Source organism: Mustelus asterias, unplaced genomic scaffold, assembly GCF_964213995.1.
Source record: "Mustelus asterias unplaced genomic scaffold, sMusAst1.hap1.1 HAP1_SCAFFOLD_840, whole genome shotgun sequence".
Lineage (NCBI taxonomy): Eukaryota > Metazoa > Chordata > Chondrichthyes > Carcharhiniformes > Triakidae > Mustelus > Mustelus asterias.
Window position 1 is genome coordinate 50259 of NW_027590786.1, and position 22029 is coordinate 72287.

The window sequence follows — 22029 nt, forward strand, 5'->3', positions numbered from 1 at the left end:
TAAACATCAGTGCAACTGGAGAAACACCGAGACACACACACCCGGGTGAGAGTGTTCCAGTGAACTGATTGCGGAAAGAGCTTTAACCAGTTACACATCCTGAAAAAAACATCATACCATTCACAGTGGGGAGCAAACACGTGTTCTGTATGTGGACGAGGCTTCAACTGATCTCTAGGCTGGAGAGACAGGAAGAGACCCAGACCATGGAGAAACCTTGGAAATGTGGGGACTGTGGGAAGGGATTCAAGTCTTCTTTCCGGCTGGAAATCCATCGACGCAGTCACACCGGGGAGAAGCCATTCGTCTGTTGTGTGTGTGGGAAGGGATTTACCAAGACAACCTACCTGATGTTACACCAGAGAATTCACACTGAGGAGAGGCCCTTCAGCTGCACTTACTGTGGGAAGAAGTTCAACAGCACATCCAGCCTCGCTACACACCAGCGGATTCACACTGGGGTGAAGCCGTTCACCTGCTCTGTGTGCGGTGAGAGATTCACTCGGTCATCCGGCCTTTGGACACATCAGCGAATTCACACCGAGGAGAAACCGTTCAGCTGCACATCCTGTGGAAAGAGTTTTGGACAGTCATCCACCCTGACTGCTCACCAACGCACTCACACCGGGGAGAGACCGTTCAGCTGCTCCATATGTGGGAAGAAATTCTCCCAGTCATTCGATCTGGTGAGACACCAGCGACTTCACACCGGGGAGAGACCGTTCACCTGCTCGGTGTGTGGGAAGGGATTCGCTCAGTTATTCACACTCCAGTCCCACCACCGCACTCACACGCAGGAGAATCCATTCAGCTGCAGTACCTGTGGAAAGAGTTTCAACCAGTCATCCAACCTTCTGACTCACCAATGCACTCACTCTGGGGAGAGGCCTTTCACCTGCTCCTTGTGTGGAAAGGCATTCACAAGGTCCACCAGCCTGCTGAGACACCAGCAAATTCATAATAGACTGAAAGGATTGGATTCTGCTTTTAATCACAGCGAGGATTGATAGTCTGACAATATTAGTTCGATTTTCCTGATTAACATCCCTATAACTGGCTGGAGTTTAATATTCTGGAGATGTCATAGAAACATAGAAACCCTACAGTGCAGAAGGAGGCCATTCGGCCCATCGAGTCTGCACCGACCACAATCCCACCCAGGCCCTACCCCCACATATTTTACCCGCTAATCCCTCTAACCTACGCATCCCAGGACTCTAAGGGACAATTTTTAACCTGGCCAATCAACCTAACCCGCACATCTTTGGACTGTGGGAGGAAACCGGAGCACCCGGAGGAAACCCACGCAGACACGAGGAGAATGTGCAAACTCCACACAGACAGTGACCCGAGCCGGGAATCGAACCCGGGACCCTGGAGCTGTGAAGCAGCAGTGCTAACCACTGTGCTACCGATGTCACTGATTTTCAGGACTGCAATGTCCCTTTTTAAAAACACCTTGTGTGATCTTCCACCTTAATTCTAGAATCCTCAACAGAACCTGTTTAAACTAAAATTATGAACTTTACCTCAATCCTAAATTAATCTTTGATGCAAATCAGTGTGTGAATCATTCCTGATTAACATCCCCTATTGGAAAGTGCTGATTAATCCTTGCTGACAATTCTGAGTGACGTCTTCTCAATGACACCTCCATTATGAAGGAACCTAAACAAAATTCCATGAATTCCAATGAAAGGTTATACAGACACAGTAAACATTTACATAAAAACTTTAACAATCAGCATTGATATTGATGAAACTTGGAAGTTGCTGAGTTCAATCATTTCTGACACAGCAGCAGCAACATTTGGTAAAGGTGGAACCCACAACAAAGACCGGTTTGAGACCCACTCAGCAGAGATGACACCTGTCATTGAAGCAAAAAAAAGCCAACCTGATGGACAACATAAACCCAACAGCTGGAACATTGCATCAGTTGAAAGAAGTGTTGAAACAGGGAGATACGCGGCTAATAAACACCGGACAATCCGACACCAATAATTCCAAACTGCCTGTGATAATGAATATCTCTGTTGTGTTTGATGGGATCAAGAAAGTGGTGCTACCAGCACCAAACTTGGCCCCCTGAAATTGGCAGATGGTGATGTTTTCATCGACAGAAGTCCCGCTGGTTTGAAGTTTAAAGTTTTAAAATTTATTTATTGTCACAAATAGGCTTACGTTAACACTGCAACGAAGTTACTGTGAAAATACCCAAGGCGCCACATTCCGGCACCTGTTCGGGTGCACTGAGCGAGAATTTCAAATTGTGGGAGGAAACCGGAGCACCCAGAGGAAATCCATGCAGACATAGGGCGAACATGCAGACTCCGCACAGCCAGTGATCCAAGCCGGGAATCAAACCTCAGTCCCTGCGCTGTGAGGCAGCAGTGTTAACCACTGTGCCACCGGGCCTGTGAACTATACTGAGACACAGACATCACACAGTCTCTGTTTGATTCTCCTGCAGTTTCCTGTCATGGTTGAGTTCTGATGTGGAGATGCCGGCGTTGGACTGGGGTAAACACAGTAAGAGTTTTAACAACACCAGGTTAAAGTCCAACAGGTTTATTTGATAGCTAATGGCATTTGCTAACAAATAAACCTGTTGGACTTTAACCTGGTGTTGTTAAAACTCTTACATGGTTGAGTTCAACAAGGAACCCTCAACATTTGAGCTGGAAAAGGCCATTGATTGCTGAGCAAGTAGAAAGGCTCCCAGCAAGGATGGAATTCCAGCTGAACTGCTCAAACACAAAGTCCCATCCACTGCCACATCTTCACAACCTCCTCCTCTTTTGGGGTGTGAGACTGGTTCACAGGAGATATGTGACATGAAAATTTTCACAATATACAGAAACAGCAGTGATAGAGATTGCAACAACTACAGGGACATCTCACTCCTTAGCATCACTGGGAAGGCCTTCGCAAGGGTCATGTTTAAAAGACTCCAGCTACTTGCAGACTGAGTGTATCCAGAAGCACAGTGCGGTTTCTGTGCTGACAGATCTGCAGCGAACATGATCTTCTCCACACACCAGTGACAAGAGAAGTGAACAATTGGTATTGAATCTAAAATGCTGCCAGCTCCTGTGCTGAGAAAAGTGAAATGTTCTAATTACTGAGTGAAAGTGAACCTGAAAGTGAATCACAATTTACTTGTACAATTGGAAAAGGTGCGAAAATGTTTGATTCCCTGAAAATCAACTTCAGCTTTGAAGTTTTGTCTCGAAACTCACAAGCTGTGAGAGGGTCCACCCTCTTTAACTCTTTCGTCTAAGAAGGTTGAAGAGGTACCTTTTTTGGTTTATTTTTTCTTGAGTTATACCAGTTATTTGGAAAGACACTTGAAGAAAAACAAAAAAAACATTTGGGCAAAATAAGATCGAAATGGTGATAGGTTCATTTTTGACCTGAGAATCAAATTGACACAATTGTGCATACTTGTGAGCATTTGCTTCACCCTTTTACGATCAGGCAGCACGGTGACAATTTAATCCAAAGATTCTGTTTTTGAAGATTTTATTTCATCTGATTTGTTGTCATTTAAGACAGAATTCCTGGGAACGGGAGATTTGAGTGTTCCCCCCCCCCCCCAAACTGATACATCTGTCTCTGATCTCAATTACACCATTGTGTGAGAGTCTAACTGGACAGTAAAGTTTCCGCAGTCTCCTGAAACAGACAGAATGGGAAGCCCCATTTGGAATCAAAGATGGAAAAAATTCACACCAGCGATTGGGATTTGGAATAATTCACTCTGGGACTCGTTCAATGGAACAGACGAACTGGATATCCACGTACATTCTAGTGAAGTTAGGAAAGTGGAGATGAGACAAGTAATAGTTTTCCCTTGGAGATGTTTGTATTCTTGCTTGTGAACTTAAAATCAAAACTGAATCTGATAATCTGGCCACTACCTGAAGGAAGAAACTATTGGAACCAAAGAGAGAGATAAGCAAACATCTTCATAGAGAGACCACCTTAATATCACTTGAAAATTTGAGTGACTGTCTTAGACAGCACATGGACCCATTATTTTGGGATACCGGTGTGAGTGTGCAGATGTGATATGTTTCTCGGACCGGGGACACAGATTCAAGATAAGTGGCAGTAGGTGTAGAGGGGACATGAGAAAAAACTTTTTTATGCAGAGGGTGGTGGGTGACTGGAATTTGCTGCCTGAGGTGGTGGTGGAGGCAGAGACCCTAAACTCTTTTAAAATGTACCTGGATCTACACCTTAAGTGCTGCCAGCTACTGAGCTATTGGCCGGGTGCAGGAGGTGGGATTAGAAAGGGCAACGGGGTGTCCTCGGGCTGGCATGGACAAGATGGGCCAAATGACCTCCTTTTGTGCTATAACTTTTCTATGGTTCTATGTGGTGTAACTAACTCTGCCATTCGATCATGGCTGATATGCTCCTCATCCCCATTTTCCTGCCTTCTCCCCATAATCCTTCATCCCATAACCAATTAAAAATCTGTCTAACTCCTTAAATTTACTCACTATCCCAGCATCCACTACACTTCGGGGTAGCGAATTCCACAGATTCACAATCCTTCGGGAGAAGTAGTTTCTCCTCATCCTTATCCTGAGACTATGATTTCTCATCCTAGAATGCCCCACAAGAGGAAGCATCCACTCCATGTCAACTTTATCCATACCTTTTATCATCTTGTAAACCTCAATTTGATCTCGCCTCATTCTTCTAAATTCCAGAGAGTATAAGCCTAAACTGTTCAATCTCTCTTCATACAACAAACCCCTCATCTCTGGAATCAATCTGGTGAACCTCCTCTGAACTGCCTCCAATGCAACAACATCTTTCCTCAAATAAGGAGGCCAAAACTGTGCACAATACTCCAGGTGCGGCCTCACCAATGCCTTGTACAGTTGCAACAATACTTCCTTACATTTATAATCTATTCATTTAACTATAAATGCCAACATTCTAATTTGCTTTCTTTATTATCTGTTGTACCTGCATGCTAGTTTTCTGTGACTCATGAGGACACCCAGATCCCTCTGCACCGGAGCATCCCTGAGTCTCTCACCATTTAGATAATAAGTTGCAAGGGAGAAGATGGAATAGAATCTGGAGAAAGGTGAGAGTTCAGAGCTCAGAAAAAGAGTCTGGTCCGGCTGGTATAGTGGAAGGGAGGGAAGCAGCAGAGGCAGCTGATCAGGTTGTCTCAATCTTACAAAGAAGCTCCATGAGCTCCTCACACTTGTTAGAGGTGAGGATGGAGGAGACAGGGGAGAGGGAGAGATTTTTAAAAGGAGCTAACTCGTGTTAGAGATATTAAAAAGACTCGACACACTGCGTGTTTAACACAAAGCTGATTTATGTGACTTTTATCCAGAACATTATCCCCTGTAACTGGGCTGGCATTTATAAATACCAGCAGAAACAGACTCCAATGAGCATTGCTCAGTGCTGGATGTGATTATCTACACAATCCAATCACTGTAATTACTTGTGAACTCGCTGGTGTCTCAGCAGGTTGCCTGAGTGAATGAATCCCTTCCCACACTTGGAGCAGGTGAATGGTCTCTCCCCAGTGTGAACTCGCTGGTGTACAGTGAGTTGAGATGATCGTCTGAACCCAGTCCCACAGTAAGAGCACCTGAATGGCTTCTCGTTAGTGTGAACATGTTGGTGGGACACCAGTTCCCCAGAACTTTTAAAGCATTTCCCACAGCCTGGGCATTGAAAAGGTCTCTCATCCGTGTGAACTCTTTGATGCGACACTTGTTCCCGAGAACTCTTAAAGCACTTCCCACATTTTCTGCATTTAAAAGGTCTCTCATCAGTGTGAATCTGCTGGTGTTTCAGCAGGTGGGTTGACTGAATGAATCCTTTCCCACACTCGGAACAGGTGAAAGGCCTCTCCCCGGTGTGAACCCGCTGGTGCAGGAGCAGGCTGTATGACTGAGTGAAGCCTAGCCCACACTCGAGGCAGATGAACGGTCTTTCCCCAGTGTGACTGCGTCGATGCGTTGCCAGTTCAGACGGGTAATTAAACGCCTTCCCACAGTCCCCACATTTCCATGGTTTCTCCTTGCTGTGACTGCGAATGTGTTTCGCCAGGCCAGATGATCGACTGAAACCTCGTTCACACACACAACACGTGTACAGTTTCTCCCCACTGTAAATAGAGTTTTTTCCTTCCATCTTCAAAATCCAATAATATTCAGGTTATGATAAACTCCACAACTCTGTCAGATTTTGATGTGATGCTTGGGTGGAATTTCCCAACTGCAAATACTCCTCTTCTAATTGCCTGTGAAATTGATTTAAAACGGAAAAAAGAGAGTGAGAAAGAGCCCACAAAAACACAAAGGCAGATTGTGAAATTGAGCTGAATGAATCTGGTAATTTGTGGGGCCGGCACAAGGAAAAAGTGACCATGAAAATTGCTGAATTGTCATAAAAACCAACTGGTTTACGCATGGCCGTACCTGGGGTTAGAGAAAATGGGCAGGGTTTTTGCTCGCTCTCTGCGCTGTGTTTTGTGGAGATGGGAGGCCGCAGGCCGCCTGCTGGTGACAGGATCTTATGATCTCACCGTTGTCAATGGGGCTTCCTGTTGAACACACCCCTCACTCTGGGAGACCCGCAGCAGGGGTGCACTGTCGGCGGAACCGTAAGATCCTGCCGGTGAGAACAGCAGCAAGATTTCGACGAATGTTTCATGATGTACATAATGATTTCCAGGAGTAAAAACAGTGCAGAATTTGATGGTCAATGTAAGATTAGAAGTGGAAGAGAAATGGACAAGAACACAGAAATAAACCATTCCTGACTGAAAAATACTGTGGGTTAGGTTGATCGGCCATGGTAAATTGTCCCGTAGTGTCAGGGGATTAGCAGGGTAAATACATCGGATTACAGGGATAGGGCTTGGTTGGGATTGTTGTCGATGCAAGCTCAACAGGCCAAATGGCCTCCTGCACTGTAGAGATTCTATGATTCTAAGATAAAGCTACTAAACCAGCAGCATAACTAAAATACAACCATTATTAGAGGCAGAGGAAGTTAGACAATGACAGAGAGGTGATCAGGGAGGGCAGAGGTGAAACAGAGCAATGAATGGACATGGAATCAGATCCACAGTAGTCAGAACAGCCCCAGAGAGGTGGAACCAGAGTACAGATAACAGAGCACATCATTTAAAACTCTAAATTGTGGGTGAATGGTCACAAACACTCACCTCTGAAACAATTTAACTGATTTCAATATTAAAATCTCCTGCTAGAGCCTGCAGCTGGAAAGATATCAGAAGCATTGGCATCAGAGAAAAATCTCCCATTTGAAGAAATCCCCGGGGAGCGGGGGTGATGTCACTGTGCAATTGTAAGTGTGTGATGAGATCACAGACAGGAACACAGAATACCTGGGTCTGTGCAAACCAGTGATCACCACACATTATGGAGGATGTGAGGCTCCTTGACAGGGTGCAGAGGAGATTTATCAAAATGGTTCCAGAGATGAGGAATTATAGTTACAATGTTAGGCTGGATAACTTGGGGTTGTTCTCCTTGGAGCAAAGTAGATTGATAGAGGTGTACAAGGGTACATGGAGGTGTCAAAGTTTACATGCTCTGTTTACACGTGTACAAGCTCTGACTATGGGTCATCCAGTCTCAAAACATTGGTTCTATTCTCTCTCCACAGATGCTGTCAGATCTGCTGAGATTTTCCAGCATTTATTGTTTTTACTTTCCCTTTCTTTTTCCTTCTGTGTCACCGCTCTGCCTCATCAATAAGACATTGGGACTCAGAGGGTTGATGCAGTTTAATGGACATGTTCGCTTCTCGGCCTTTTGGCTAAGATCAAGTGTAGTATTGACATGCTGTGCTTGGTTGAAGTCATGAGGTTACATTTTAGCTGCATTTGAAGCAATTTTTAAAAGCGGCATCTCGGCCTTTTGGCTAAGATGCAAATGAGATCAAGCCTTGGAGGAGGAGCTATGCCTACTCCAATCAGCTTGGATCAGGTAGATCAAGCCCAATAAGAAGTTTAACAACACCAAGTTAAAGTCCAACAGGTTTATTTGGTAGCAAATGCCACGAGCTTTCGGAGTGCTGCCCCCTCGTCAGGTGGAGTGGAGATCTGCTTACAAACAGGGCATGATGTGGACATGCCGGTGTTGGACTGGGGTAAGCACAGTAAGAAGTCTCACAACACCAGGTTAAAGTCCAACAGGTTTATAAACCAGTTGGACTTTAACCTGGTGTTGTGAGACTTCTTACAAACAGGGCATACAGAGACATAAACTCAATTTACAGAATAATGATTGGAATGCGAATCCTTACAGGTAATCAAGTCTTAAAGGTACAAACAACGTGAGTGGAGAGAGCGTTATCACAGGTTAAACAGACGTGAATTGTCTCCAGACAGGACAGCCAGTGAGATTCTGCAAGTCCAGGCAAGCTGTGGGTTTAGAACATAGAACATAGAACATAGAACATAGAAAGCCACAGCACAAACAGGCCCTTCGGCCCACAAGTTGCGCCGATCACATCCCCACCTCTAGGCCTATCTATAGCCCTCAATCCCATTAAATCCCATGTACTCATCCAGAAGTCTCTTAAAAGACCCCAACGAGTTTGCCTCCACCACCACCGACGTCAGCCGATTCCACTCACCCACCACCCTCTGAGTGAAAAACTTACCCCTGACATCCCCCCTGTACCTACCCCCCAGCACCTTAAACCTGTGTCCTTTCGTAGCAACCATTTCAGCCCTTGGAAATAGCCTCTGAGAGTCCACCCTATCCAGACCCCTCAACATCTTGTAAACCTCTATCAGGTCACCTCTCATCCTTCGTCTCTCCAGGGAGAAGAGACCAAGCTCCCTCAACCTATCCTCATAAGGCATGCCCCCCAATCCAGGCAACATCCTTGTAAATCTCCTCTGCACCCTTTCAATGGCTTCAACATCTTTCCTGTAATGAGGTGACCAGAACTGCGCGCAGTACTCCAAGTGGGGTCTAACCAGGGTCCTATAAAGCTGCAGCATTATCTCCCGACTCCTAAACTCAATCCCTCGATTAATGAAGGCTAGTACGCCATACGCCTTCTTGACCGCATCCTCCACCTGCGAGGCCGATTTAAGAGTCCTATGGACCCGGACCCCAAGGTCCTTCTGATCCTCTACACTGCTAAGAATGGTACCCTTCATTTTATACTGCTGCTCCATCCCATTGGATCTGCCAAAATGGATCACTACACACTTATCCGGGTTGAAGTCCATCTGCCACTTCTCCGCCCAGTCTTGCATTCTATCTATGTCTCGCTGCAACTTCTGACATCCCTCCAAACTATCCACAACACCACCTACCTTGGTGTCGTCAGCAAACTTACCAACCCATCCCTCCACTTCCTCATCCAGGTCATTTATGAAAATGACAAACAGCAAGGGTCCCAGAACAGATCCCTGGGGCACTCCACTGGTCACTGACCTCCATGCAGAGAAAGACCCCTCCACAGCCACCCTCTGCCTTCTGCAGGCAAGCCAGTTCTGGATCCACAAGGCAACAGCCCCTTGGATCCCATGCCCTCTCACTTTCTCAAGAAGTCTTGCATGGGGGACCTTATCGAACGCTTTGCTGAAGTCCATATAGACCACATCCACCGCTCTTCCTTCGTCAATGTGCTTGGTCACATTTTCAAAGAACTCAACCAGGCTCGTAAGGCACGACCTGCCCCTGACAAAGCCGTGCTGACTACTTTTGATCATACTAAACTTCTCTAGATGATCATAAATCCTGTCTCTCAGGATCCTCTCCATCAACTTACCAACCACTGAGGTTAGACTCACCGGTCGGTAATTTCCCGGGCTGTCCCTGTTCCCTTTCTTGAATATAGGGACCACATCCGCAATCCTCCGGAACCTCTCCCGTCTCCATCGACGATGCAAAGATCATCGCCAAAGGCTCCGCAATCTCCTCCCTCGCCTCCCACAGTAACCTGGGGTACATCCCATCCGGTCCCGGCGACTTACCAACCTTGATGCCATTCAATAGTTCCAACACATCCTCTTTCTTTATGTCCACATGCTCGATCCTTTCTGTCCTCCGCAATCCAGCAGTACAACCACCCAGATCCCTTTCCACCGTGAATACCGAGGTAAAGTATTCATTAAGCAGCTCCGCCATTTCTAACGGTTCCGCACAAACTTTTCCCCCTTCACCTTTTAAGGGTCCTATGCCTTCACATCTCATCCTTTTACTCTTGACATATTTGTAGAAAGCAGACAGATCAAGCCCAAGACAGGAGGTGAGAGCCCTGTCTTGTCAGCTTGGATCGGGAATGTCTCAACTTGTTGAGACTCTGAATTGGACTTAATTTGATTGAATTGGAATAGAAACAAAAAAAATGGACAAGCTGTCTCCATTCTGAACTGGGGGAACAAGCTCCTCCCACTGATTGACAACATTGCCCTCGACAAACATGGCGGCCGCACGTGCGCACTGCTGCATATTGCCCCCAATAAAGATGGCGAACGTTAACCCGGGACGAACATGAGGAGCTGCAGCCCTGCTCGGTACAAACTGGGTCCGGGAAGCTCTCTTCCGCGGTTTGCGGCTTACACAACATATTTACGTAGCGTTTCCACCCACCTGGACGATCCATTGCTCTCTCCGTACCTCCAATCACCTCGAACAGATTTCCGAGCCCAAAACAAAAGCAGCTGTCCATCGCCATTACTCTGTGCGCATGCGCCGATCAAAGCTGGCCCCGCCCCTCATTCGCTCCTATTGGTTGGAGGACCGGCCGCTCCAGATCGGTCCTCCAGCACTGCCCCCTCTTCCCATTGGTCCGCGCTGCCGTCAATCAGCTGGGCATTGTGACGGTAACTTGCTGCTTGTCCAATAACAAGTGACAGAGTCTCAGTGTAACAATGACACACACAGACTCCAATACAATCAGAGTGGGGATGGAGCACAGAGACAACACAGCAAAGCACTGACTTACTCTGTGTAACAATGACACACACAGGCTCCAATACAATCAGAGTGGGGATGGAGCACAGAGACAACACAGCAAAGCACTGACTTACTCTGAATGTAACAAATACAATGTTTGTTCAAATAATAAGTCACGTTGCAGTATGTTAGTGAACACAGCATTTGATCCAATGTAATGGTAATACAGTCAGTATCTAGTGCACCATAACCAAAGTTTAGGCTTTATTTGATGGTGTGAGTGAGTCATGGTCTATTGATATAATGTATTTAGATTCCAGTGTGTGTTACTCTGCCACTGTCAGTATCAGACAATAACCTGTCTGTTATTCCAATTCTGCTGTATTTTACAACTGCAGCTCCTGGGGCTGATTGGAGTCTGGTATAATAATCACAAAGGTCGGTTTCAGTGTCTCTGAGGTCATTTAACTGCAGGTAATCTGACATTAAGGGAGACAAGAGGCCCAACAAACATTTGATTACAATAGGAGAACAAGGTGTAAGGGAGCAATGATATTTTAAGGTGTCTGTGTTATGGTGAGTGATAAAATAGAAGTGGAAACATCATGACAGATACATGTGACTGACTCGGCCTGACTGAGAGCTGTTATACTCGAGGCGAGACTAATGAGGACATGGGGAACTCCAGGGATTTCTGATATCTGAGGTGTGTCTGTTAGAGGAACTAAAAATAATCAGTTCCTTCTCATGGTTATCTGCAGTTCTCAAGTTACACAGACACACAGGAAACAGGTCTGATAGCTCATCAAACCCAACGTTTTAATATTCAGTTTGAGACACATTGTGACTGAAAAGATCAAATATTAAAACCTTAGGGGCGAAACATTCAGAATGTCACAAAGATGAGTGAACTGTCCAATTAATCCCATTCACCATAACTCTGCCAATTTACCTTCTGCAAGTATTTATCCAATTCCCTTTGAAAGTTAATATTAAACCTGCTTCTAGCACCTGTCAGTTTGTGCATTCCAGATCATATCAAGTTATTGTGTAAAAAATTCTCCTTATCACCCCTTCCAGTTCCGTTGTTAATTATATTAAATCTCTGTGTCCTCTGCTTACAGACCCTCCTGCACCTGGGAAATAGATTCTCTCCATCGACAGACTTCCTGCTCCTGGGAAATAGTGTCAATGGAGAGAAACTATCATAAATCATTTGTCATTTTAAACATCTCTATTAAATCACCCCATCACATTCCCTAATCTAAGATGGAAAGCCCATGTTTTTCCTGCCCTCAAGAATTATATGGACTCAAAATGTTAACTGTTTCTCTCTGAACAGATGCCGCCGGACCTGCCGGGTTTTTCTGCTTTTCTCCCTGCTTTTCCTTCGAAAATCAATCAGAAACTCTTCATGATTTTGAACATCTTGATTAAATAGGAACACACAGAGCCTGAGAAAGATACAGAGGGGGAGAGAGAGACGGAAAGACTGAGAGAAAAATTGAGGAAGAATTTAAAAAGCAGAAAGATGAGGTGGTCAAAAATAAAAGTTGAGAAACAGAAGAAACAAGCAATACAGAGAGAACAATCTAGAATAAAAGGGAGCAGGCTATCAGTTCCCAGCTGTGGGGAGCAGAGGGAACTCAGTAACTGATCCACAGACACAGCTGGTTATATCTGCGAATGGAAACTCTGAACAGAAATAACAGGCTCATTTGTAAATGTCACCACAATGTGATCTGTGTGACTCTGCCCTGACTCTGTGGACAGATATAGGTCACATTGACAGATGTTCTCACCAGATTGTGGTCCCTGGATTTATTTTCTGCTCAGAAGTGAGATGTGAGGTTTGGAACCGGCAGCAGAGAAACAGGAAGTTGTGTTACCTGAGAATGAAACAGCCGGTGTCAGTTTGATGTTATCACCGTGAACAGTCTTCCTTCCTGTGAGGCTGAACTCACTCTGACAGCATCAAGAACAACCACACAGATTGCTGCCAGTCTCAGCATTACATTCACCTCCATTCCCATTTTAAACAATAAAGAAAGGAGATTATTTGGACTTTTAACACATTCACTGAATTGGGAGATGGACTGAGGGTCATCACTGGGAGAAGTGAGGAGGAATTAGAGAACAAATGAGTTTTCCCAAAGAGGGTTATTAGAAAAGAGGAGATTTAAAGTGAGTCAGGGCCTGTCAGAGGAAGTGGGAGAGAGAAACAGAGAGGATTGAATCTCCATCAATTAAATGTTTTCTCAGACAGCGAAGAGAGATGAAGTTTGTTTGTGCTTTTTCAGAGAGAGGTAATGAGAGAGAGAAAAGAATGAATAAGTTTGAGCAGATCTGAAATAGGAAGGTTAAATGAGTGAGTGTTTGAAAGAAAGATAGAGAGACATTAAGTGATGAACACAGTATCTGAGAGGAGAGAGGTTAAGTAAATGTGAGAGAGGAACGAGGTTAGAATGTAAGAGAGATGGAAGGTGAGGTGTGAGTGAATGCCTGGAGAGAGAGAGAGAGAGAGAGAGACGTTCAGTGAGTGTGAGAGAGATGTTGAGCGATTGAGTTTCTGAGAGAGAGGAGATGTTAAGTGAATGATTGTCTAAAAGAGAGGAGAGGAGGTTCACACCCAGGGGTCACTGAGAATGATCAAAATAAGGAGATCACCCAGAAAACTACCAACAGGAAACTTCAGCTGAACACATCACTCATTCTTAAATGATCAGTCAGGGCTCTGATGCTGCTCAGCTTCTCTCTGTTCTGTTTATACTGGTTAAAGGCTGATAGGAGTGAGGTTTATTTAAAAGGATAGTGTATGGGAAGCACACATCAACAAAACTGAGAATTCTTGGACACACACTGCAGCTCCTTCTCTATCTGGGAATCAAATTGTTGTCTCATTGTCCCAGCAGTTAACAGGCTCCTTTGAACGTCTCCAGCTCCTCCTTTAATGCAGACTTCAACCAATTTATTTGAAGCCAGTTTCTGTTCAATAAACCAGGACTGACACACACACATTAAAATGTTTTAGACTTTTTTTCATTTTTAGTCTGGAAACCTAAACCTGCCGTTTCACTCTCAGTCAGGAATAGATCCCAGTTTTACACCAATCTTTGACAGCACGTTTCCAGCATTCACCGTTGTTCTTCCTGACTCTAAACACAGTTGTAAAGGAGCTTCTGTTCCGGGTCTAGGAGCTCTGAACCATGGAAAAGAACGACTGGGACACATTTCTTACACACCTCAGGATTCACCCACACGGGGACTTTGCTGTCAGTGAAAAGTGACGAAAAAGACCAAAGTGCTGTTTGTCCCTCTCAGTGAGCCCCTGAAGGACTGGGTCAAGAATGAAGTTCTGTTCCTACTGTATGATCCTCCCTCAGATTGCCCTTTCTGAGCTCCAGCCTCGTGACGTTAAACACTCAAATGGAAAAGACAAAAATCTACAACAATGATTCAATCAAATGTCTATTTCACATTTATTCAGAATATCAAACCTCAACAGAGGAAAAAAGTCAGAGAGAACATGATTCAGACCTGGATATGATTAACAGCATCGATAAGTGTAGAATCCAAACCTTGCAGTCGTTTGTGAACTTGCTGGTGTGTTAGCAGGTTAGAAATCATAGAAATCATAGAAACCCTACAATGCAGAAGGAGGCCATTCAGCCCATCGAGTCTGCACCGACCACAATCCCAACCAGGCCCTACCCCCACATATTTACCCGCTAATCCCACTAACCTACGCATCTCAGGGGCAATTTTTTTAACCTGGCCAATCAACCTAACCCGCACATCTTTGGACTGTGAGAGGAAACCGGAGCACCCGGAGGAAACCCACGCAGACACAGGGAGAACGTGCAAACTCCACACAGACAGTGACCCGAGCCGGGAATCGAACCCGGGACCCTGGAGCTGTGAAGCAGCAGTGCTAACCACTGTGCTACCGTGCTACCGTTAGATGACTGAATAAATCCCTTTCCACAGATGTTACATGTGAACGGCCTCTCCCCAGTGTGAACTCACTGGTGGTTCAATAGGTTGGGTGAAAGAGTGAATCCCTTCCCACATACGGAGCAAGTGAATGGCCCTTCCTCACTGTGAACCTGCTGGTGTGTCAGAAGGTTGTATGAACGGGTGAATCCCTTCCCACATTCAGAGCAGGTGAACGGTCGATCCCCTGTATGGAGCTGCTGGTGTATCAGAAGGTTGGATGAATTAATGAATCCCTTCCCAGGGATTCTGAGCAGGTGAAGGGCCTCTCCCCAGTGTGAATTCTCTGGTGGTTCAGTTGGGCAGATGGGCGGCTGAATCCCTTCCCCCACACACAGCAGGTGAATGGCCTCTCCCCAGTGTGAGTATATTGGTGCATTAACAGATCCTTTTTGTTTTTAAAGCCCTTCTCACAGTCAGAACAATTAAAAAGTTTGTTATCAGAGTGAACAAGTTGATGTGTCTGCAGGTGGGATGACTGAATGAATCCTTTCCCACACACAGAGCAGGTGAACGGTCTCTCCCCAGTGTGAATGCGTTGGTGTGTCAGCAGATCTTTTTTGCATTTAAAACTCTTCTCAGTCAGAACATGGAAACAGTCTCTCATCAGTGTGAACAAGTTGGTGTGTCACAATGTGGGATGAGCGAGTGAATCCCTTCCCACACACAGGGCAGGTGAACAGCCTCTCCCCAGTGTGAACCCGTTGGTGAGTCAGAAGGTTGTATGAATGGGTGAATCCCTTCCCACAAACGGAGGAGGTGAACGGTCTCTCCCCAGTGTGACTACAGCAATGAACTTCCAGTTGTGATGGGAAACCGAATCCTTTCCCGCACTCCACACATTTCCACGGTTTCTCCATGGTGCTGGTGCCCTTGTGTTTCTCCAGGTTGGATGATCAGTTGAAACCTCGTCCACACACACAACATACATGTAGTTTCACCCTGCTGTGAATTGTGTGATGTTCTTTCAGACTGTTAAAGATCTTTCCTCAGTCAGTTCACTGGAACACTCTCAATCGGGTGTGTGTTTGTTTCACTGCTTTTACGGTCACACTGATGTTTAAAATCTTTGCCGACAGACAGAAGAGTCAAACATTTCTCCTCCCATATTCAAAGACCAATGATATTCAGCTCCGAATGAACAAAATGACTTTGCGAGTCATGATGTTCGGTTTGAGTTTTCTGTCTGCCAATCCTCCACTTCCAATATCCTGTAAAAAAAATTTGGAAAAGTCATCAGCGTCAGTCCGGGATAGAAATTCTGAACAGACAATTCTAGTTTCTCTGGGACATTTTTTCCTCTCTTGTTCCCCCAAATCTGTAAATCCCTGTCCCACACACTCTCCCTCCTCCCTGGGCTGAAATCCAAACCCATCTCAATGGGTGAGGGTGTGACGTCACAATGGAATGGGTGAGGGTTCCAGATGAGCTGAGACAGGGCTGGAGTCGGGCGATGGCACTGACATGTGGCCCGGTGGCACAGTGGTTAGTGCAGCTGCCTAACAGCGCCAGGGACCCGGGTTCAATTCCAGCCTCGGGTTGCTGTGAGGAATTTGCACATTCTCCCTGTGTCTGTGTGGGTTTTCTCCAGGTGCTCCGGTTTCCTCCCACAGTCCAAAGATCTGCAGGTTAGACGGATTGGCCATGATAAATTAAATTAACCCTTGGCATCAGCAGGATTGTATTCTGTAACTTGATTTTAGAACATAGAGAACATAGAAAAACAATGGAATACATAGACATAGAACAGTACAGCACAGAACAGGCCCTTCGGCCCACGATGTTGTGCCGAGCTTTATCTGAAACCAAGATCAAGCTATCCCACTCCCTATCATCCTGGTGTGCTCCATGTGTCTATCCAATAACCGCTTAAATGTTCCTAAAGTGTCTGACTCCACTATCACTGCAGGCAGTCCATTCCACACCACAACCACTCTCTGCATAAAGAACCTACCTCTGATATCCTTCCTATATCTCCCACCACGAACCCTATAGTTATGCCCCCTTGTAATAGCTCCATCCACCCGAGGAAATAGTCTTTGAACGTTCACTCTATCTATCCCCTTCATCATTTTATAAACCTCTATTAAGTCCCCCCTCAGCCTCCTCCGCTCCAGAGAGAACAGCCCCACCTCCCTCAACCTTTCCTCATAAGACCTACCCTCCAAACCAGGCAGCATCCTGGTAAATCTCCTCTGCACTCTTTCCAGCGCTTCCACATCCTTCTTATAGTGAGCTGACCAGAACTGCACACAATATTCCAAATGTGGTCTCACCAAGGTTCTGTACAGTTGCAGCATAACCCTACGGCTCTTAAACTCCAACCCCCTGTTAATAAAAGCTAACACACTATCGGCCTTCTTCACAGCTCTATCCACTTGAGTGGCAACCTTTAGAGATCTGTGGATATGGACCCCAAGATCTCTCTGTTCCTCCACAGTCTTCAGAACCCTACCTTTGACCCTGTAATCCACATTTAAATTAGTCCTACCAAAATGAATCACCTCACAATTATCATGGAATGGGTGAGGGTGTGACGTCACAATGGAATGGGTGAGGGTGTGACGTCACAATGGAATGGGTGAGGGTGTGACATCACAATGGAATGGGTGAGGGTGTGACGTCACAATGGAATGGGTGAGGGTGTGACGTCACAATGGAATGGGTGTGGGTGTGACGTCAGAATGGAATGGGTGAGGGTTCCAGATGAGCTGAGACTGGGCTGGAGTCGGGCGATGGCACTGACATGTGGCCCGGTGGCACAGTGGTTAGTGCAGCTGCTTAACAGCACCAGGGACCCGGGTTCAATTCCAGCCTCGGGTCGCTGTCTGTGCAGAGTTTCTACATTCTCCCCGTGTCTGTGTGGGTTTCCTCCGGGTGTTCCGGTTTCCTTCCACAGTCCAAAGATGTGCTGGTTAGACGGATTGGCCATCATAAATTGCCACTTGGTATCAGGGGGATTAACAGGTAAATATGTGGATAAGGCCTGGATGGGATTGTTGTCGGTGCAGGCTCGATGGGCTGAATGGCCTCCTTCTACACTGTATTTTATTATTCATTCTTATAAATTAATTACTTCTTTGAATGAAGGTGGTCTTGATGATGATGTGGACGTGGCTGGAAGCTCATCTTGGGATGAACTATTTCACCCTGGTTGTGAACAGCCTGGTTCAGCCTCAGACAGTTGCCAGGAGGAGAGATAAAGTTGTTGGCGAGGGAGTGGAGTTTGTAGTGGGGACTGAACACAATGGGTTCAGTCTTCCCAGTATTTATATGAAATAAATTTCTGTTCTTTCAGTCCTGGATGTCAGACAAGTCCGGATGGTGTGTGGGTTGGAGAGGAACTTGGAGCTGATGCTGTTCACAGGGTTTGGAAATTCTGTCAAAGTTCCTGTTGAGTTGTAGATGTATAAAATCTCTCTCCTCACTTCCGGCCTCCTACTTCCCTCTGTTTCCACTCAGAGTGTGGAGATGCCGGCGTTGAACTGGGGTAAGCACAGAAAGAAGTCTCACAACACCAGGTTAAAGTCCAACAGGTTTATTTGGTAGCACAAGCCTTTCGGAGCGCTGCTCCTTCATCAGGTGAGTGGGAGTTCTGTTCACAAACAGGGCACAAAGACACAAACTCAATTTACAAGATAATGGTTGGAATGCGAGTCTTTACAGGAAATCAAATCTTAAAGGTACAGACAATGTGAGTGGAGAGAGGGTTAAGCACAGGTTAAATAGATGTGTATTGTCTCCAGCCTGGACAGTTAGTGAGATTTTGCAAGCCCAGGCAAGTCGTGGGGGTTACAGATCGTGTGACATGAACCCAAGATCCCAGTTGAGGCCGTCCTCATGTGTGATTGACAGATCCATGCTCACTGCTTCCTGCCCTGGACGCAGAGTGCTGAAACTTTCCATGCAGGCGGCCAGACAGATAAATGTCTACATTACTGGAGTAAAAATGTGTGGAATATACAGACCGAATTCACTTCATTCCCTTCAGTTGCTGCAAGTCCCCAATTTCCCCCAGAATGAGAAAAGAAATGGAAAGGGGGAAACATTGATTTCCTCCCAGATGTTGTCCAGAGGAGGAAGTTTCACGCTGAAGCTCATTGGACCACATCCACATTGTGACGTCACAATAGAGCCCTGCCTGAATCAGCCAATAGGAGTCACTCTGCTCCGCGGTGATGTCTCCGGGTTCCAGTGCGCAGGCCCGGGCGCGCGGACCCGGGAGCCCCGCCCCCACCCATTGTTCCCCCTCCCCTTACAACTCCTTGAGTCAAGGTTTCCAGGCAACCGGCTGATGGCTCCGGCCAGAACGAGAAGCTGCTCGGTGATCTCCCCCTCCCCCTGGCCCGGGACTGCGCATGTGCGGGGGAGAGGGAAAGCTGCGCATGTGCGGGGGAGAACCCACCCTCTGATCGTCATGCTGAGGTGTTGACCAATGGGAAGAGTTGGAGGACCGGAAGGATTCTGGTCTTCCGGCCAATCTGAGCGCAGGCTTTGTGTGAATGAAGATTGATCTTCAGACTGACTGAAACTTCCTCCTGTCGCTAATATCTGTGAGTAACACACTTTCTTTTCTCCCCCTTTCCATTTCTTTTCTCATTCTGGGGGAAATTGGGGACTTGCAGCATCTGAAGGGAAAGGAAGTGAATCCAGGGAGGGTGCAGACTCTGGAAAGGTTGGCCCAGGTCTCTCTCTCTCTCTCTTAAACCAGAAAATGATCCATTTCTGCCCACTGTTTGCTGTTTGCCAATCTTCTATCCACGCCAATATGTCATCCCCGCAGCATGAATTTTTATTTGCTGCAATAACCTTTGATGTGGCACCTCATCAAATGTCTTCTGGAAATCTAAGTACAGCGCATCCACTGGTTTCCCTTTATCCAATTCCCGATGGGGAATTTTAGAAAATTGACCGACACATCAACTATCTCACTCTGTTAAGACCCGAGAATGAAGCCCAGCAGGACCCGAGGACTCATCAGCCCACAGCTCCAACAGTTTGCTGAGGACCACTTCCCTGGGAATTGTGCTTTTTCAGAGTTCATCCCACACTTCTGTTTTCTGATTTCCAGTTGTTTCTGAGTTTTAACTGTATCCTCTATTGTGAACACCGAGGCAAAATACTTGTTCAATTCATCTCCCAGCTCCTTATTTTTCATTATCAATTCCTGGACTCACTTTCTATTAAACAGTTAAGAAATGAGGTAGAGCAAGTGACTGAAGTGTCAGTCAGGGAGCACTATTGGGAGCACCAATAGTTTCAAAATCGTTCTGGAAAAAGATAAGACAGGTCCACAGATCAAGGCCCTAAACTGGAGCAGGGCCACTTTTGTGGGCATTAGGCAGGATCTAGCAGATGTCGATTAGGTGAGTTTGTTTGAAGGGAAAGGAATGACTGGCAAATGGGAGGTTTTAAAAGTGTGATAAAGAGTCCAGGGGCAGTATATTCCTGTCAGGATGAAGGGAAAGAATGGTAAATTTAGGGATCCCTGGCTGACAAGGGACATTGAGGCTCTGGTCAGGTAAAAGAAGGAAGCAGACATTGGGTTTAGACAATCGGGGACAAGTGAATCACTCGATGTCTCTTAAAAGTGTAAGAGAATACTTAAGAGGGTATGATATGGATCTGGCAGGTAAAGTTAAAGAAAATTTAACTTTAACACAGTCCAAAGATGTGTGGGTTAGGTTGATTGGCCATGCTAAAATTGCCCCTTAGTGTCCTGAGATGCGTAGGTTAGAGGAATTAGCGGGTAAATATGTCGGGATATGGGGGTAGGGCCTGGGTGGGATTGTGGTCGGTGCAGATTCGATGGGCCAAATGGCCTCTTTCTGCACTGTATGGATTCTATGAAAATCCCAAGAGGTTCTATCGCGATATTAAGAGTAAAAGGGTGGCTAGAGAGAGAGAGAATAGGTCCCCTTAAAAATCAGCATGGCTATCTGAGGATGGAGTCACAGGAGATGGGTGCGATTTTTAATGAATATTTCTCCTTGGTGTTTCCTGAGGAGAACATGATGGATGCTGAAGAAATAAGAGAAAGAAGCTGTGATGTCTTGGACCACATGCATATTACTCGGGAGGAGGTATCTGCAGCCTTAAAGTGCATTAAGGTGGATAAATCCCCTGGGTCTGATCAATTATATCTTCAGATCTTGTGGGAGGCTCAGGAAGGAATTACAGAGCCCCTTGCAGAGATATTTGTTTCATCTCTTTCTCCTGGTGAAGTTCTGGAAGAATAGAACATGTTAATGTTGTTCTGTTGTTTAAGAAGCGTAGCAAAGAGAAGCCTGAGGATTATAGGCCGGTAGTCTGACATCAGTGGTGGGTAAGTTACTGGAGGGGATTGTGAAGGACAGAATCTACCAACATTTGGATTCTGACGGTGTGATTAGGGATAGTCAGCACCGCTTTGTGCACGGGAAGTCATGTCTGACAAATCTTTTATTGTTTTCCGAAGAGGTAATCCAGAGGATGGATGAGCAGGGCCACTTTTGTGGGCATTAGGCAGGATCGAGCAGATGTTGATTAGGTGAGTTTGTTTGAAGGGAAAGGAATGACTGGCAAATGGAAGGTTTTAAAAGTGTGATATCAAGAATCCAGGGCAGTATATTCCTGTTAAGATGCAGGGAAAGAATGGTAAATTTAGGGATCTCTGGCAGGCAAGGGACATTGAGGCTCTGGTCAGGTAAAAGAAGGAAGCATACATTGGGTTTAAAGATTAAAGAAAATTCCAAGAGGTTCTATAGCTATATTAAGAGTAAAAGGGTGGCTAGAGAGAGAATAGATCCCCTTAAAAATCAGTATGGCCATCTGTGTGTGGAGCCACAGGAGATGGGTGAGATTTTTAATGAATACTTCTCCTCTGTGTTTACTGCGGAGAGCACCATGGGTGCGAAAGAAATAAGGGAAACAAGTGGTGATGTCTTGGGCACACGCACGTTACTTGGGAGGAGGTATCTGCAGCCTTATAAAAGCAAATTACTGCGGATGCTGGAATCTGAAACCAAGAGAGAAAATGCTGGAAAATCTCAGCAGGTCTGGCAGCATCTGTAAGGAGAGAAAAGAGCTGATGTTTCTTGTCTCGATGACCCTTTGT

At 45.8% G+C, this 22029-nt stretch overlaps 2 protein-coding genes and 1 non-coding gene across 3 annotated transcripts in view; 2 read left to right on the forward strand and 1 right to left on the reverse strand.

The window, feature by feature from the left end:
• The first annotated feature begins 149 nt into the window (after window positions 1-149).
• Window positions 150-1007, forward strand: LOC144487513 (uncharacterized). The gene has a single exon (XM_078205598.1). It carries the CDS (start codon window positions 150-152, stop codon window positions 1005-1007), a length of 858 nt encoding a protein of 285 aa, XP_078061724.1.
• A 4352-nt stretch (window positions 1008-5359) lies between these two features.
• The window catches only part of LOC144487514 (uncharacterized), a 46594-nt gene continuing 29924 nt past the window's right edge, over window positions 5360-22029 (reverse strand). The window contains exon 4 of the mRNA XM_078205599.1: window positions 5360-6204. Within this exon, the coding sequence (XP_078061725.1) occupies window positions 5479-6204 (726 nt within the window). The 3' untranslated portion in view covers window positions 5360-5478. The remainder of the gene's footprint in view (window positions 6205-22029) is intronic.
• On the forward strand, window positions 7817-8015 carry LOC144487520 (U2 spliceosomal RNA). The gene has a single exon (XR_013496422.1). It is a non-coding gene; the product is annotated as a U2 spliceosomal RNA (small nuclear RNA).

Coding starts and splice junctions, on each gene's coding strand:
- LOC144487513 (XM_078205598.1), top strand. CDS start 150: ATGTGGACGAGGCTTCAACTGATCTCTAGGCTGGAGAGACAGGAAGAG.